Below are 16,239 nucleotides of genomic sequence, written 5' to 3'. Positions count from 1 at the left end.
CCTATGGCCCCCGGGGTGAGGCTAATTTTGACACTAGAGGCAAAATTTGAACAACTTTGGTAGAGTTCCTATAGATGATATCATTTAACAAATATTAAAGCTCTAAGCCTTTTACCTTCAGACAATAAGATTTTTTACTATATATATATTTAAAATCAATGACCCCTGGGGCGGGGGCAATTTTGACACCAGGGCTATAATTCAACAACAATCTTGCTAGAAGTTCACTTCACAATGTTTCATGCAAAATATCTAACCTCTAGCATTTGTCAATTGCTAGAAGAAATTTTTTAAAAAGTTTTTTACTATAAGTTTTTACTATATACATATAAGGAAAACAATGACCCCCGGGCGGGGCCGGATTTGACCCAGGGCTATTAATTTGAACAATCTTGGTAAGGGTCTACCAGACAATGCGCCTTCTGCAAAATATCTAAGCTCTTGGCCTTTTGGGTTTTTACAAGAAGGTATTTTAAGTTTTTACTCTTTGTACATATAGTGAAAATCAATGACACTGGGGCGGGGCCGATTTTGACCCCAGGGCTATAATTTGAAGCAATCGTTTGGTAAGGGTCTACCAGGGACAATGCCTTATGCAAAATATCTAAGCTCTAGGCCTTTTGGGTCTTTACAAGAAGGTATTTTAAGTTTTACTATATGTGGGACATATAGTGGAAAATCAGATGGACCCCGGGCCGGGGCCAGATTTGGACCCAGGGCGCGTAGTAGATTTGAACCAATGCTGGGTAGGAGGGTCGTGACCAGGACAAGTGCGCGTATGGCAAAATATCTAAGCTCTGACCTTTTTCGTGCTTTGTACAAGAAGTATTTTAAAATAGTTTACGTATAGTGTACATGTATATGTGAAGAATGCAATGGACCCCCGGGCGGGGCCGATGTGACCCCAGACTATGGTGATGGGTGTGACGAAGGTCTGTGTAGAGTCGGTGGGCGCGACACGAATGGCCTGTATGCAGGAGGAGGTATCTAAGCGTCTAGCCTGTTTGTGTCTTTACAAGAAGATTTTTTGAGATTTATTCAGTTTAATCCTTTGTGGGGTTGCCATTGGCAGGACCAGATGTTTCTGGCGAGTGGAATGAGAATTTTGAAGCAGAGCTTGGAAAAACCAAACCCGCCCCCGGTTCACCCAAAGGATCAATCCTGCCAAGTTTAATTGAAATTGGACTAGTGGTTTTTCACAAGAAGATTTTTTAAGTTCACTATATAATCTATATAACACACACACACACAAACAAACAAACACACACACACACACACGCACACACACACATACACACAGGTGAATCGCTATATGCCACCGCATCGCAGATGCTGCGGTGGCATAAAAAAAGAAGATTTTTTAAGTTTTTACAATATGCATATAGGGAAAATCAATAACCCCCGGGGCGGGGCCAATTTTGACCCCAGGGCTTTTATTTGAACAAACTTGGTAGACACCAATTAGAAGATGTTTCATGCAAAATATCTTAGCTCTAGCGATTTGAGTTCTTTAAAAGAAGATTTTTTAAGTTTTTACTATATGCATATAGGGAAAATCAATGACCCCCTGCGGCGGGACCAATTTCGACCCCAGGGCTTTTATTTGAACAAACTTGGTAGACACTCACTAGAAGAATGTTTCATGCCAAATATCTAAGCTCTAGCTCTTTGGATTTTTTAAAAGAAGATATTTAAAGTTTTTTCTGCATGGAATTAAATTCTTTGAACAATTTTTAAAGGTGACCACCAATGGAACATTCCTGTGAAGTTTGGATGAAATTGGCTTAGTGGTTTATGAGGAGATGTCATTTAAAGTAAAAGTTTACGGACGGACGGACTGACGCCGGCCGAACGGACGCCGGACGAAAAGCGATCACAAAAGCTCACCCTGTCACTTTGTGACAGGTGAGCTAAAAATCCCTCATAATTATACCATCATACAAATCTTTATACAATTTGTGCTCAAGTCATATATAAAAGAATTTGAAAATTCACCTACATTGGCTGCTTCTTTGGCAAGGGAGGTAAATATTGTAAAAATCAGGAGTTTTTTATTTTAATAGAGAAAGTAACAATAACCTAAAGCCTTTAAAACTCTTCTCTTCAAACACTAATTTTATAGTGCATAATAATTATTAACTACAGTTACAATATATAGATTATGTCTCCAATTTAGCTTGATAAAAAAATCCACTCCATCACACTCTTGTTAGTAGTTATTTATATGGGTCCTAATTCTAATGGTTGTAATATGAATAAATTTTCCACGGAATATAAGAGAAAAGGTAGTGTCCAGCATTAGCTCTTGTTGTAGTTGACATCAGATATACATGTACTTACATTAATAAATATAACTACTGCAAGGTGTAATTTAGTCATTCAGTGTGTTACTAAGAATTATAATTATAAGATCTAAAGTAATAAGCCATGCAAATGTATTCTCACATTATCAAATTCATTAAATCCAATTACAAAGGAATAAGCATATGAGCCGTGTCACGACAAAACCAACCTCCGCGCAGTCTGATCAAGATCCATGCTGATCGCTATCAGTTTCTCTACTTGTAATGGGGTTTGTAAGACAACAGCATGGATCCTGATCAGACTACACGGAGGCACAGGCTGGTCTGGAATCAATGCTGGTCGCAAACCCCAATATGTTGGTTTTGTCATGACGCGGCTCAATTATTACACATTAACTCACAATTTATTTGGAAATGCTACTTTACGATATGCCTGTATGTATAATTATATTTAAGATCTCATTAAAGTTTTTATGTAATAATCATAATCTTTGTTCAAAGATTCTAAAATTTAAAGCATGCATATATTGTACAAACAAGTTAAATATAATATTATAATTTTCAATTACATTGTATGTAGTTCAAACCATGGACTTTATAAAAGTTTACAAATTGGAGTACATTTTGGTATTTAGAAACTTAAATAACAAGGGTCATCACTCAACAACACACTTGTGGATTATAATGGCATTTAAGATTCAACATGCCCTAATCAAAATATGTAATATATATGTATCAATTCCTGTCATCAATCTTCCTTTAAAAATAACAGAGCTGTTCAATGAACTGTCCTTGGAAAAAAAATATGTTTAGTTATAAAATAAAAAGGTCCATAACTTAATCAAATACAAATAGGCTTAGATTAAATATAGTTTGAATTATTTCCCTTTTTAAATATTACATTCATGCCAATATGAACATCAGTATTGAGGCTAATTTTCCATTCAAAATTGTCAATTTTAAGTGACAAAGGGCAACAACTCATTAACACACTAAGAAGGCTCCAACACTTACAATTTTTACATTTTTTTGTAAACGTTTACACAATTGCTAAAAACTGAAAGAATACCGTTTAAATGGGGGTACTTCTATGTACTATATTATACCCAGTATTGCCAAATGATATCTTACTTTCTATTTTTAATACATGTACAAATAAATAACGTTCAAGGCTCATAGTGAGAAAGTAGCACTAATTTTCTGTACTGTATCCCCATTTTGCTCTTTTGAAAGATCAAAGGAAAATAAACTTTACCATAAAACTATTAAGTCACCAACAATGATGAAGTAAACAAATGTGTTATTCTCAATATAAGGAAGCATCGTACTAACTTTGCAGATGAATTTAAATAAGAAGATATTTACAGATTTAGATTTAGACCCTTAGATTTAAGATTATTTATTTCACACAAGTTAAAACAGCCACTCAGGGAACTGGCATAATACCTTTACCAAGCTAAATATCTTAAATGAAAATTTCAAAACAAGAGCTGTCAGTATGACAGTATGATACTGACAACACGCTAGACAATCATATTGTTGACAGTAAGAGAAGGGGCACAACTCTGTAAAAAGCTAAAATTTTCAAAGAAATTGGACATGTTCCCATCATATTAGATAATCACAGAGAATTAGTGAGTAAAGTTTCAACCGATTCCCTTCAGTAGTTTTGGAGACACCAACTTGCATGCAAAAACTTACCCAAAAAGTTTCATTGACGCAGACAACAAAGCCTCTCTCTCTATACTTTAACTTATTCAAGTTAATAAGAGCTGACTTAAAGGCCCATTATGCCCCAGAAATGCTTTTATGTTCACTTCTCAAAATCTTTTTATTTTTTGTGTCTTATTATCGTTTCCAAAAAGTGACTTACTGGCCATTTACCTGAACCATCTTTTGCTTCTGTTGCTTTTTGGCATTCAGTAATTTTATACTTATTTGTATTTTGTATGGAAGTCAAAATACTACTTTGTTTACATTTTGCTACTTTTATGATAAATACTTTAACATTCAGAGCTACTGTTTTTAGGTAATATTAAGCATCAAACATGCTCTAGCTAGAACCATTATTTACATCTTATATAACTCATGTTTGCCTTTATTAAGGGAAAAAAATAATTCGTTTCTGAGGCATAATGTGCCTTTAAGAACAAATAGTGCAGACTGGATATTATTTTTATAGTCTAAATAAATCCCATACATTTAAAGATTCTCTCCCATACTATATAAATGTCAGTTTTAAACTGGATTACCAAGATTTGTTCTTCTGATTTGTCTCTTTTCATTGACAATTTTCTATGATATATTGTGCAGCAATCAGCATCATGATAAAAAACTTGCCAAGCACACAAATGTTTGACCCGCAACCAAATAATCTTCTGGCAACCAATAAAAAGTTATGATTATATGATAAATATTGCAAATACTTCACTTCATGTTTTCTTTTTCTTTTGATAAGACATGTATTAATCATTTAGTTCCATATAAATGTACTGTGGGGTTATCTATCGTTTCATGACATTTTTTAAACAAGAACTGTAGGAGGACAGTATTGGCTCGACTATTCGGAAGGTTGTCACAAGGGTGATTTATTGAGTATAATAATACTAATTACCTATGAATACATAAAATCGACAGAAAAGGTACAAAGGCTTGTTATTAACTTAATTAAGATGTTTTATCAAGTAAATCACTGCTTTATTATTTTTTTATGAATGCATAAAATTGTCCCAAAAAAGGCACAAACCCTTCAGTAGTTATGGAGATAACAGCTTACAAGCAAAACTTTACCATGAATTTCTAAGTTGAAAAAGGGGAGAAAAATCAGCCTAATGCAAGATAGACTTTACAAAAAACTTTAACCAAAATTAAGTTTTTTGTAAAGTCTAAGTTAAACTAGAACTCCGCGAGTCGGATGTGTCGCCTTGTGAACAATGTAGTTTAGGGGAAATGGCCAGGACAAAAATGAAATATGAAAAATAACAAAGGGCAATAACTAAAAAAATAATATGTGCAGAGCAGCATTTCTGTATACTGCACTTCTTATCAATAAGATCTATCATTCTATAATGTTTCAAGTCCATAGCTTTCATACTTGAGGAGAAATGACCAGGACAAAAATAAAGTAAGAAAATCAACAAAGGGCAATTACTCAAAAATAAGAAATGCAGAGTAACAGTTCTTATGCACTGCACTTCTTTTTAATGAGATCTATCATCCTATGAAGTTTCAAGTCCATAACTTTTATACTTTCGGAGAAATGGCCTGGACAAAAATTAAGTATGAAAATTAACAAAGGGCCATAACTCAAAAATTAAGAAATACAAAGTACCGATTCTTGTGCACTGCACTTCTTAATAATGAGATCTATCATCCTATGAAGTTTCAAGTCCATAGCTTTTATACTTAAGGAGAAATGGCCCGGACAAAATTAAACAAGAGGGCCATGATGGCCCTGAGGTCGCTCACCTGTATATAGCCCCTCCACCCCCCCACCGGGGCCAATTTTTACCCTAGGGCTTTTATTTGTTTATTTGAACAGACTTGGTAGACACCCATAAGAAGATGTTTCATGCAAAACATCTAAGTTCTAGCTCATTGGGTTTTTTAAAAGAAGTTTTTTTATGTTTTTACTATACACATATAGTTAAAAACAATGACACCCCTCGGGCAGGGCCAGTTTTGACCCCAGGGCTTTTATTTGAACAAACTTTGTAGATATTTACTTAAAGATGTTTCATGCTTAATATCTAAACTCTAGCTATTTGGTTTTTTTCAAAGAAGATTTTTAAGTTTTTGCTATACACATATAAGGAAAATCAATGACCCCCGGGGCGGGGCCAGTTTTGACCCCGGGGCTTTTATTTGAACATACTTGGTAGACACCCATTAGAACATGTATCATGCTAAATATCTTAGCTCTAGCTCTTTGGGTTCTTTAAAAGAAGATTTTTTAAGTTTTTACTTTATGCATATAGGGAAAATCAATGACCCCCTGGGGCGGGGCCAATTTTGACCCCCAGGGCTTTTATTTGAACAAACTTGGTAGACATTTACTAGAAGATGTTTCATGCCAAATATCTAAGCTCTAGCTCTTACGGTTCTTTAAAAGAAGATTTTTTTAAGTTTTTACTATATGCATATAGGGAAAATCAATGACCCCCCGGGGCGAGGCCAATTTTGACCCCAGGGCTTTTATTTGAACAAACTTGGTAGACATTCACTAGAAGATGTTTCATGCCAAATATCTGAGCTCTAGCTCTTTGGGTTCTTTAAAAGAAGATTTTTTAAGTTTTTACTTTATGCATATAGGGAAAATCAATGACCCCCTGGGGCGGGGCCAATTTTGACCCCAGGGCTTTTATTTGAACAAACGTGGTAGACATTCACTAAAAGATGTTTCATGCCAAATATCTAAGCTCTAGCTCTTACAGTTCTTTAAAAGAAGATTTTTTAAGTTTTTACTATATGCATATAGGGAAAATCAATGACCCCCGGGGCGGGGCCAATTTTGACCCCAGGGCTTTTATTTGAACAAACTTGGTAGACACTCACTAGAAGATGTTTCATGCCAAATATCTTAGCTCTAGCTCTTTGGGTTCTTTAAAAGAAGATTTTTTAAGTTTTTACTATATGCATATAGGGAAAATCAATGACCCCCCGGGGCGGGGCCAATTTTGACCCCAGGGCTTTTATTTGAACAAACTTGGTAGACACTCACTAGAAGATGTTTCATGCCAAATATCTTAGCTCTAGCTCTTACGGTTCTTTAAAAGAAGATTTTTTAAGTTTTTACTATATGCATATAGGGAAAAATCAATGACCCCCTGGGGCGGGGCCAATTTTGACCCGAGGGCTTTTATTTGAACAAATTTGGTAGACACTCATTAGAAGATGTTTCATGCCAAATATCTAAGCTCTAGCTCTTAGGGTTGTTTAAAAGAAGATATTTAAAGATTTTTCTTTCGGTTGCCATGGCAACCAGAGTTCTGCATGGAATTAAATTCTTTGAACAATTTTTGAAGGTGACCACCAAAGGAACATTCCTGTGAAGTTTGGATGAAATTGGCTCAGTGGTTTATGAGGAGATGTCATTTAAAGCAAAAGTTTACGGACGGACGACGGACGGACGGACGGACGCCGGACGAAAAGCGATCACAAAAGCTCACCCTGTCACTTTGTGACAGGTGAGCTAAAAATGAAAATAAACAAAGGGCAATAACTCAAAAAATAAGAAATGCAGAGTACCAGTTCTTGTGCACTGCACTTCTTCTTAATGAGACCTATCATCCTATAAAGTTTCAAGTCCATGGCTTTTATACATTAGGAGAAATGGCCCGGACAAAAATAAAGTATGAAAATTAACAAAGGGCAATAACTCAAAAATTAGGAAGTGCAGAGTACTGGTTTTTGTGCACTGCATTTCTTCTTAATGAGATCTATCATCCTATGAAGTTTCAAGTCTATAGCTTTTTTAGTTGAAGAGAAATGGCCCGGACAAAATTAAAGTATGAAAATTAACAAAGGGCAATAACTCAAAAAATAAGAACTGCAGAGTACCGGTCCTTGTGCACTGCACTTCGGGTTATTGAAAGAAGCATGCATACCAAGTTTGAAGTCAATCAGACTTATAGTGACTGAGTTATGCTCCGGACAAGCTTTAGCGGACGCCGACGCCGACACAGACGCCGCCGCCGCCGACACCGCCGACAAAAGTAACCCCTATATGTCACCTTTTTAAGGCGACACAAAAAGGGGCATAATTCTGTCAATATTGTAGGCAGAGATATCCAACTTGTCAATCTGATGTACATTGTTATTATAAATAAGTATTGTAAGTTTAAATTGAACATCTCAAGCATTAATTGAGAAATTTGACTTTACAAAAAACTTTAACCAACGCAGACGCGGACGCCGGGGCGACTACAATAGCTCTCATATTCTTTGAATATTCGAGCTTAAAAAAACGCCCAAAATACAATTTGTGGAATAGTAGCTTAATAGTACTAGTTAATTGTAGCTAGTACCAGTATTTTTGTACCTCACCATCCAAGAATCTTCCAATCATGTTTCATCAATATCTGCTCAACAGTTAATGAGGATGCCATTAAAATCTTTCTTCTTTCTATAGTTCTGAGTCTGACAGTCATCATGTGTGGAAAAATTCACTAGGATACTCCTTTTGGAGTTTAATTAAAATGTGATAAACATTTCAAGAAAAGATGTCATATAAATCTAATTTAAATCTTTTAACTTTGGCACCCATCTTGTCCTGCAGACTGGTTAAAATTTTATGCTTCTTGTATCAACAAAAGATCATTTCTAAATTCTTTTAGCTGAAATCAAAACTTGCAAGTCGAATAATAATAGAACATTTAATGTTTTTTTTCCTCCTCTATTCTTTTTGTTTTTAAAAGCATTAAAAATCTTATTTCTAGTGTCTTATGTAGTTGTAGGCATCAAGGTTTCATTGTGCTACATTTACCAGGATATAAGCCTACATGTATATAATAAAGGTTCCCTTTAAAACAGAGCCAAATTTGAAAATGGGAAACAACTTAAAATGACTTTTGTTGAGGTCCAACAAGCAATGCTAAGTTACTGGGCATGTACATGTAGTTATTGACGAGAAGATTTAAAATCTTTCCTGTAAAAGAAGTTACCATCATGGCATAATAAGTTTACCATATAAACTCCAGTCCATATGGCACTTATATAAGCTTTGAGCATTGCAGTTTCTGTGATTTGTTGCTCCTGTGTCTCAGGCTAAAACCATTCCATTACTTTTATACTAGGGCACCAAAGCTGGGCCAAAATCTTAAGTTTTGAAAAGTTTAACCATTATCTTCCTGACAGAAACTGATTCTAACCATGTGAATAGAGCATCTGGCTGTCTAATCATAGTCTGCACTTTTTGCTTTACAGTCTGTCGGACTTATTTCAATGAATAGTTTTGTTCAAATGGAAAATTGGACAATTTCTTTTAAGATATTACAATGTAAGTGAGGTAAGGGTTAAAGAAATTGTTCATAACTATGAACAGCAAACAACAGACATCAAGCAACCACAGAATCAAAGTTCATTTTTAAGCATTTTGCACTAGGGTGAACAAAGAACAAAGATGCTTATATTCTATATAATATGAAAGGGAGGTAACTTACCATTATTTCCAATTTCTTCTGGTGATTTACTTGCTAATCTTGGATCTAACCAATGTGTCTGTTCTGTGTTATGACTATAACAAAAATACAATGAATCAATTTATAAGTAGGTTAAAACATAGCATTTCAATTTTAATTGAGTATAAAAAGACTATTTTCACAACTTTCTGAATATCATTTATGATTAATAACGGTGGATTTGATGAAATATTTACTGTTACATGTTTTATTTGGGAATTTAAGAAACAAGGGGTTAACAGTGGCCCTGTAAATATAAATTTTTGAAAAAAAATGGTTAGTTTCATCTTTTTATATTTTTTTTCCAAATGTACCAACTATCCAATCGTTTAAATACTGGCAACAAATAAATCAAGACAGAAATCTTACTCAATAAAATATGGATGACCATCATCAGTAAATGCCATTTCCCAGTTTGGTGGAAGTGGACCCAGATTGTCCACCCAGTCTGGCTGTTCTGATGACTTCCCTCGTGGAGGGGGATCTGGTAAAATCTTTCTTGGTGTAGCAGGTGATTTAGGCGTTAAATCTGTATTACTACGGTATCTTCGCCTCTTCCCATCAGAGGGATGAGCCCCAGGTAGTATACTACCGATAGAACTTGTCCGGCGAGGTATTTGACCTTGTGGATCTTTTGGTGGTTTTGGTGTTCCATACATATTTCCTACAGAAGAAACAAAAAAAATTAATCATTACTATATAAACAATAGGACTGTTTAATCTGATTGAAGACAGTCATTAAATGATGTTCAAACAAATATTATCTCTATAGCAAAATATTTAAAACAAGTGGCCTTGACATTAACCTTTGGGACTTAAATCTAAGATCTTTATCAAGATAGTATGAGTCTTGCTAATTTTGATTTGACCTTCACCTCCATTATTAGTATTGCCTTTATACCAAATACAACTACAAAAAGGATCTACGGACAAAAGTAAAACAACAGTACTAAATAAATTTGGAGTCATTACACTTATTGACACAAAGCCCACAAAACTGAGCCGGGTCAAGCACAATATACAAGTTGTAGTAAAGGACATTCCTTCCAGATAAATGCAAATTTATGCTAAAATTATCAAATCATGACACCAATTAGACGAGTAGTGAACATTATTTTAAATATCTAAGCAAAGCTTATTGTGAAATATACATGTAATGCTATCCATCTGTTCTAAGATAAGGCTCCAGATGCACAGTTACAAAAACTATCCATCCTTAAAAAAATATTAAGTGGAAGATAAGTCAAAATTGCTTTAAATGTTTCTGACCATGCAAAGATCTAATAAATCCTATGAAACAGTTTTCGCTGCATGAATACTCTGGCAAACATCTTAAAGTACACTAGGCAATTCTTCACTTCATACACAATATCTGTGCTCTTGCAGAAGTTGGAAAAGTTTTTCCTCTGTAAGTCTAAACATGACCAAGCAAGCAGAAGTTCAAAATGTCTTCAAACTTGTTTCATTTTGTTTAGTGCATTTTCTGGTACATGACCACCTTTGGACCAGATTAATTTAGTCCAGAGGGGCATCACTTTTACCATCTTTGTACAGGACAAATAGGTAATGCTTCAAACAAAATACACTGCCATTCTGTTACAACGTGCCCTGTTATTTTTGAGACCTTGGACCCCAACATGAGCATTATAACAGGGTTGCAGTGTATATCTAAGCCTCTTAGTTTTAGACAGAAGATTTCATTTTCTAAATCTATTTATAACTTCAATTGCTTCCTTATTCACCAGACTACATGTAGAAACATTCATTAAACTTTTGGGTGATGTACTTTTAAAAATGGATACCAGGTGATCACAAAACTGACTTTCAAGCACAGCACAGCTGCACTTAGACAAGAAAAAATCTAAAAATTGTACACACCATCAAATATTCCACTCTCCAGTAGACTGCCACTCTTCTCTAGCTCCTGAAAATCTTTCTCACTAAGGAATGTATAGTCAACACCATTAACTTCACCTGGTCTAGGTTCACGTGTAGTACCTGCATCATAAATGGGTAAAATTTAAAATACAACTAAAATCTAATACAAAGAATTTCCTCAAAGCTTTATGAATTTATAAAGTGCCTTGCAATAAAAAGCATGCATCAAATCAGAACCACCAAAGGACCATCTTCTGGTCATTGTACTTTCTGAGGAAACATTTTTTTTTTACTTAACATGTGGTGAAAGTGACCACACAGACAGGGTAATAAATGATACCAGGGGCATGATCTATGAGGCTTTTGAAAAGGTTCATAAGGCAATGCTAGAAAGCAAATATTTAATAAAACATGTCAAATTAACTTAATTTAAGAGGCACAAGGCTTTTTAAAGATTTCACTTCATAAATCGATTTTTAGCTCCTATGGCTAACAGAATCAGACTGAAAAATATATATAATGTTTTCAAAGGGTGACCATCACCTAAGGATCATTTCTGAGAAATTTGGTCAAAATGTACAAAGTACTTAAAGTTACATTAAATAAATATGTAAAAATATTTTGCCGTCGGCCTAAAAATCAAACATTCTACAGTTTCATTAACCTGTTTAATAGTTTTGTTGTAAATCTCATCAAATATTGTTCATAAATTAGGATTTTAAACGGGAAACCCCACGGTAACACTAAAATTCGTATACGAATTTTAACATGCAAATGAAGACTATAATGAGCTCGTGTATGCGCTACGTCACAATTTTATAGTTGCTATCCGGAACACAGCAAATGTGATATTTTCTTGTGCAAACACACTTTAACCGTTTAACTTTAAGCTTCACGGTGCACTAAACCTGGGGTTCAGTAAAAGTAATCATCTCATAAAAAGATTAAATTTGTATGAAAACATCCGTTACAATGCGGAAATATACCGTTAAATTAGGACTGCCACTTATAGTCATGTTTGTTAATATAATATTGATGTACGGATGATCCGAAGGCGGAGTTTCTCATGCAAACAGAAATTGTACTTCCTATTTCGCCACAATGAGGTTACCTATTTTTATGCTAATAAAACTAATTTTGGTTGTTTGGACACCAAAATAAGACCTGAAGTCGATATAAAACCCAATTTATTAATGAAATGTCGCTATTTAGTTTTTTTATGAAATTTATTAAATGTAACTTTAAGGAGATATTGTTTGGAAAATTATAGATAACAACTGATGAAAAACATCATACTATCAATCAAAATGTGCTCAGATGAACTACATTATAAATGTAAGAAAGACAACAATGTATTTGTTTGGATTCTTTGTAGAAAATTTCCTCAACTTTCCTGTGACAGAGAATTGCATGTTTATACAACTGTAAGCAATAGGTGCCAATCAAAGTTCTCAGTACATGTATGCACTGATAGCCACTTATTGAGTGGCTGTTATTAACTAAGAACTGTGTCATGATGAGTCTGGTATATGTAGCAGTATGTCACATGACCCACATATTCAGCATGGAAATTGAAATGACACTGCACTAATGTTTTATGATCTAATTTTAGGGGGGGGGCACAAGTAGATATATTATCTAATAAACAGTCTTTTAAAATTACACGAATACTTACATGGCACAGTACGGAGGTAGAGATTATCACGTATCGTCTGTTGCTGGTCATGATCAATTGAGCCTTTAGGAAAACGAGAACCTAAATAATGTCTCAAGTCTTTTGGTAATTGCCCTGAAATCATTAAAAACATATACATATACATATGACTGTACAAAAATTATCCTCTCAGTTAATCAAAATCAACTAGAAATATGTCTATAGGACATGAATGCCCCTAAATAAATTTCACTGTACTGCAGGAGACAAGGGCAAATCTATAATGCACCCCTTAGGGGCATAAATCTGTTCTAAACAAAGTTTACAATGTTCATGTTGTAGCCATGCAAATTTTTTTAAGTATTAATTATTGATATGAACATGTGACTTCAGAAGATGCATTAATTAGGACTTTGCAAACCTTGAAAATCATGAATTTATATCTTTGTTTATTAAGTGTACTACATGTCTTAATTTATGTCCTCTTATCCAAAATTGGCAATTCAGCTAATGTGTAATCACCGGACAAGAATCTAGATGAAAAGGGGGCTTGGTATGGTCTCGACAGAGGCAAGTTGCCCACACCTTCAATGATTTCCACCTGTGTAGTATTTTTCAACGAATGTGGAATCATTTCCAAATCTAGGTATCACATTTACAAATCAGTGATTGTTCTAGGTATACAACAACCCATGCACACAATAATTTGAATAAATATATTGACACCTTAGTGCAGTGATTGGTTTATTCCTAATCGTATTGTTTCATAATGGGCAATAACCCCTTACTGCACTAAGGCAACAATATTTTTTTCAGGCCAAGCGCAATCATTTCCAGAACATTACTTTGTTAACAGCTTTGCAGATTACAAAAAATGCATGGGTATCTACTAAAGTACTATCTACCAATACAATATTATAAGGTTCTTATTGTATCTATAGGTAGATACCCATGCATTTTTTCGATTTGCTTTGCAATAAAATTGTACTTTTGATTGTGCATACAATTTTCTGCTTATCATTTAATACATGTGCCTGTGGCAACAAAGTAGAAAACAAGCTGTACTTATTACCTTTGGAATCCTTTAAGTCTAAATTTAGCTTTTAGCAGCTATTTTTGTTTGTTTGTTTCATTTTACGCCTTTTCCCAACATTATTTCAGTCATATAGTCGGGTAGTTTCCTAACCATCATTCCTGGATAGGTACACCAGTACTAGACTACCTTCCTCCGCGCTAAACTACCAAGCATCTCCCGGGGATCGAACCCACGCCAGAGAGGTAATAGCAGCTATTTAACAATAGAAATGTATACACTACTTAGATTCAAAAATTTGGTTAACAAACATAGCGATGAAATGTCTTAGCGTTAGATAAATGAATGACCTAGTTGAAACATTTTGCAGAGTTCTCTATGACACAATAAAGGCACTGGTCAGCTGGTAAAGTTAAAACTCGGCCACATATAAAATTTTGTTTTCTTTATCTGTAAAAATTAATTGTCTTTAATTTTGTGACAATAAATTATAATAACATACAAACATTATTTCATAATATTCGACAAAAAATAAAAAAAACAAAAACAACAATGCATCTATATAGACAAATAGTAAAACAAATATGGGCCGAGTTGACTTGTTTGGTGTTAGTATAGTGCCAAAATGACTCTGAGGCGTTAGTTTTGGGACTGAGTGGTCACTTATTACTATAAAGTATAATATGACTCACTTTTCAAAAGTTAATAATACATAGAGGATATTGAATGAGTGTAGGTTTAATACTAAATTTATTGAACGAGTTGAATAAAATCATATTATGTGAGCCTCTGGCGAGCATAAATTAATATTATTTTATTCAACGAGTTTAATAAATTTAGTATTGAATCTACACAAATATAATATTCTATTTATCACATTATATATAAAAATTAAAATAAGAACAGTAAACTGTTAACAAGAGTCATTTTTCTTTGACACGCCTATAGTGTAACGCTAACATTAGCGCGCTTTAACTGTTTAAGGCTATGTTTATAGTGCAAATTACGTGACGTCAAAGTGTTATTACACTAGTGTAATATCGTCTAGTGTAATATCGTTTTTTTTAAATGGCTTTATTACACTCCTGCGCCACGGTTTATGTGATAAAACTCAATATAATCATACCTGGTCTGACAGATTTTATCATCACAGGTGCCCCATTTTGACTGACTTGTTTAAGCCAGATAAGAGCATCTCTTAATGTATAACCAGCAATTCTTTGCCCTTGAATCTCAAGAACAATATTACCAGCCTCCAATCTACCGCTGTGGTATGTTATTTTATCATGTTCTACATCATCTAAATACAGAAAATATCCATTGTCTGCACCCCCAAGTAATGTAACATGAAGGGCTTCATCTGGGAGTGCAGATACAAGCGTTTCCTGTACATGTAAACTCCAATGATTTGGATCGGTTAATGGTTCCCTTTCCTTGTCTCGACCCACACTGCGATCTCTGACAGGTTTTGCAGCTGGAATCGGAGGGGGTTGTTTGTTCTTCAGCATAGTTATTTTCACATCATTGTCAGTAAGAACACAAACACTGCAGCAATCACATTTATATAGAATCACATCATCGCACAAACACAGCCTTTAATAACATGCACAAGAGTAGGTATAAAAACTTGTCAAAACTTTCTGTCGGACGTATAATTATTTTCAGATATTTTTCAGATTTGAACATAGTTTGCACAAGATTTGGCCATTAGAATGAGCATTAATCTAATGGCTAGTATAAAGCATTGCATGAACTATCATCTCCACCTAGGCAATATCGCAATAATGTCTCTTATATTCAAAACATTAACATATCTTCCGCCCTGTTTTGAAAATTGTAGCAAGAAACTCCATTTTTACGCATGCGCAATAACCGCCGGATGTACCTAAAGATCGACGCCGACAATTATTCTACGTCCCTTACTGGCCACCAAAATCTAATTTGTTATAAATTATTTTATGAACACAGTAAACTTATTTATATATGGGAGAAAAGCGAAACAATATATGAAAAACACGGCCAAATTTAAACTGGTATAAAAATAAAAATCAAACTTCAAACTCATAAAAGTTTTTATTTTTTGTTGTTTAAATTTGAACTTATTTTTTCAGTAAATAAACTTACAAGCAAGTCAGTGTTGTATGTCTATCCCTTGTTACATGAGTAAGTTAAATAAAAAACATAGCAGGTTTT

The 16,239-nt window shown here is 34.3% G+C and overlaps 1 protein-coding gene across 1 annotated transcript in view; it reads right to left on the bottom strand.

Moving 5' to 3' along the window:
• LOC132729604 (membrane-associated guanylate kinase, WW and PDZ domain-containing protein 1-like) overlaps positions 1–15,926 on the bottom strand; it is a 68,928-nt gene extending 53,002 nt beyond the window's left edge. Inside the window, exons 1-5 of the mRNA XM_060715387.1 lie at positions 15,173–15,926; positions 13,035–13,148; positions 11,360–11,479; positions 9,851–10,145; positions 9,464–9,537 (exon numbers count right to left, since the gene is read on the bottom strand). Of these exons, the coding sequence (XP_060571370.1) occupies positions 9,464–9,537; positions 9,851–10,145; positions 11,360–11,479; positions 13,035–13,148; positions 15,173–15,554 (985 nt within the window). The 5' untranslated portion in view covers positions 15,555–15,926. The remainder of the gene's footprint in view (positions 1–9,463; positions 9,538–9,850; positions 10,146–11,359; positions 11,480–13,034; positions 13,149–15,172) is intronic.
• Positions 15,927–16,239: the final 313 nt, after the last annotated feature.

The sequence above is a fragment of the Ruditapes philippinarum genome, unplaced genomic scaffold, assembly GCF_026571515.1.
Source record: "Ruditapes philippinarum isolate M1 unplaced genomic scaffold, ASM2657151v2 ctg3692_1_1_1_1, whole genome shotgun sequence".
Lineage (NCBI taxonomy): Eukaryota > Metazoa > Mollusca > Bivalvia > Venerida > Veneridae > Ruditapes > Ruditapes philippinarum.
Note: the sequence above shows the minus strand (reverse complement) of the source record. Positions and strands in the feature narration are given on the sequence as shown.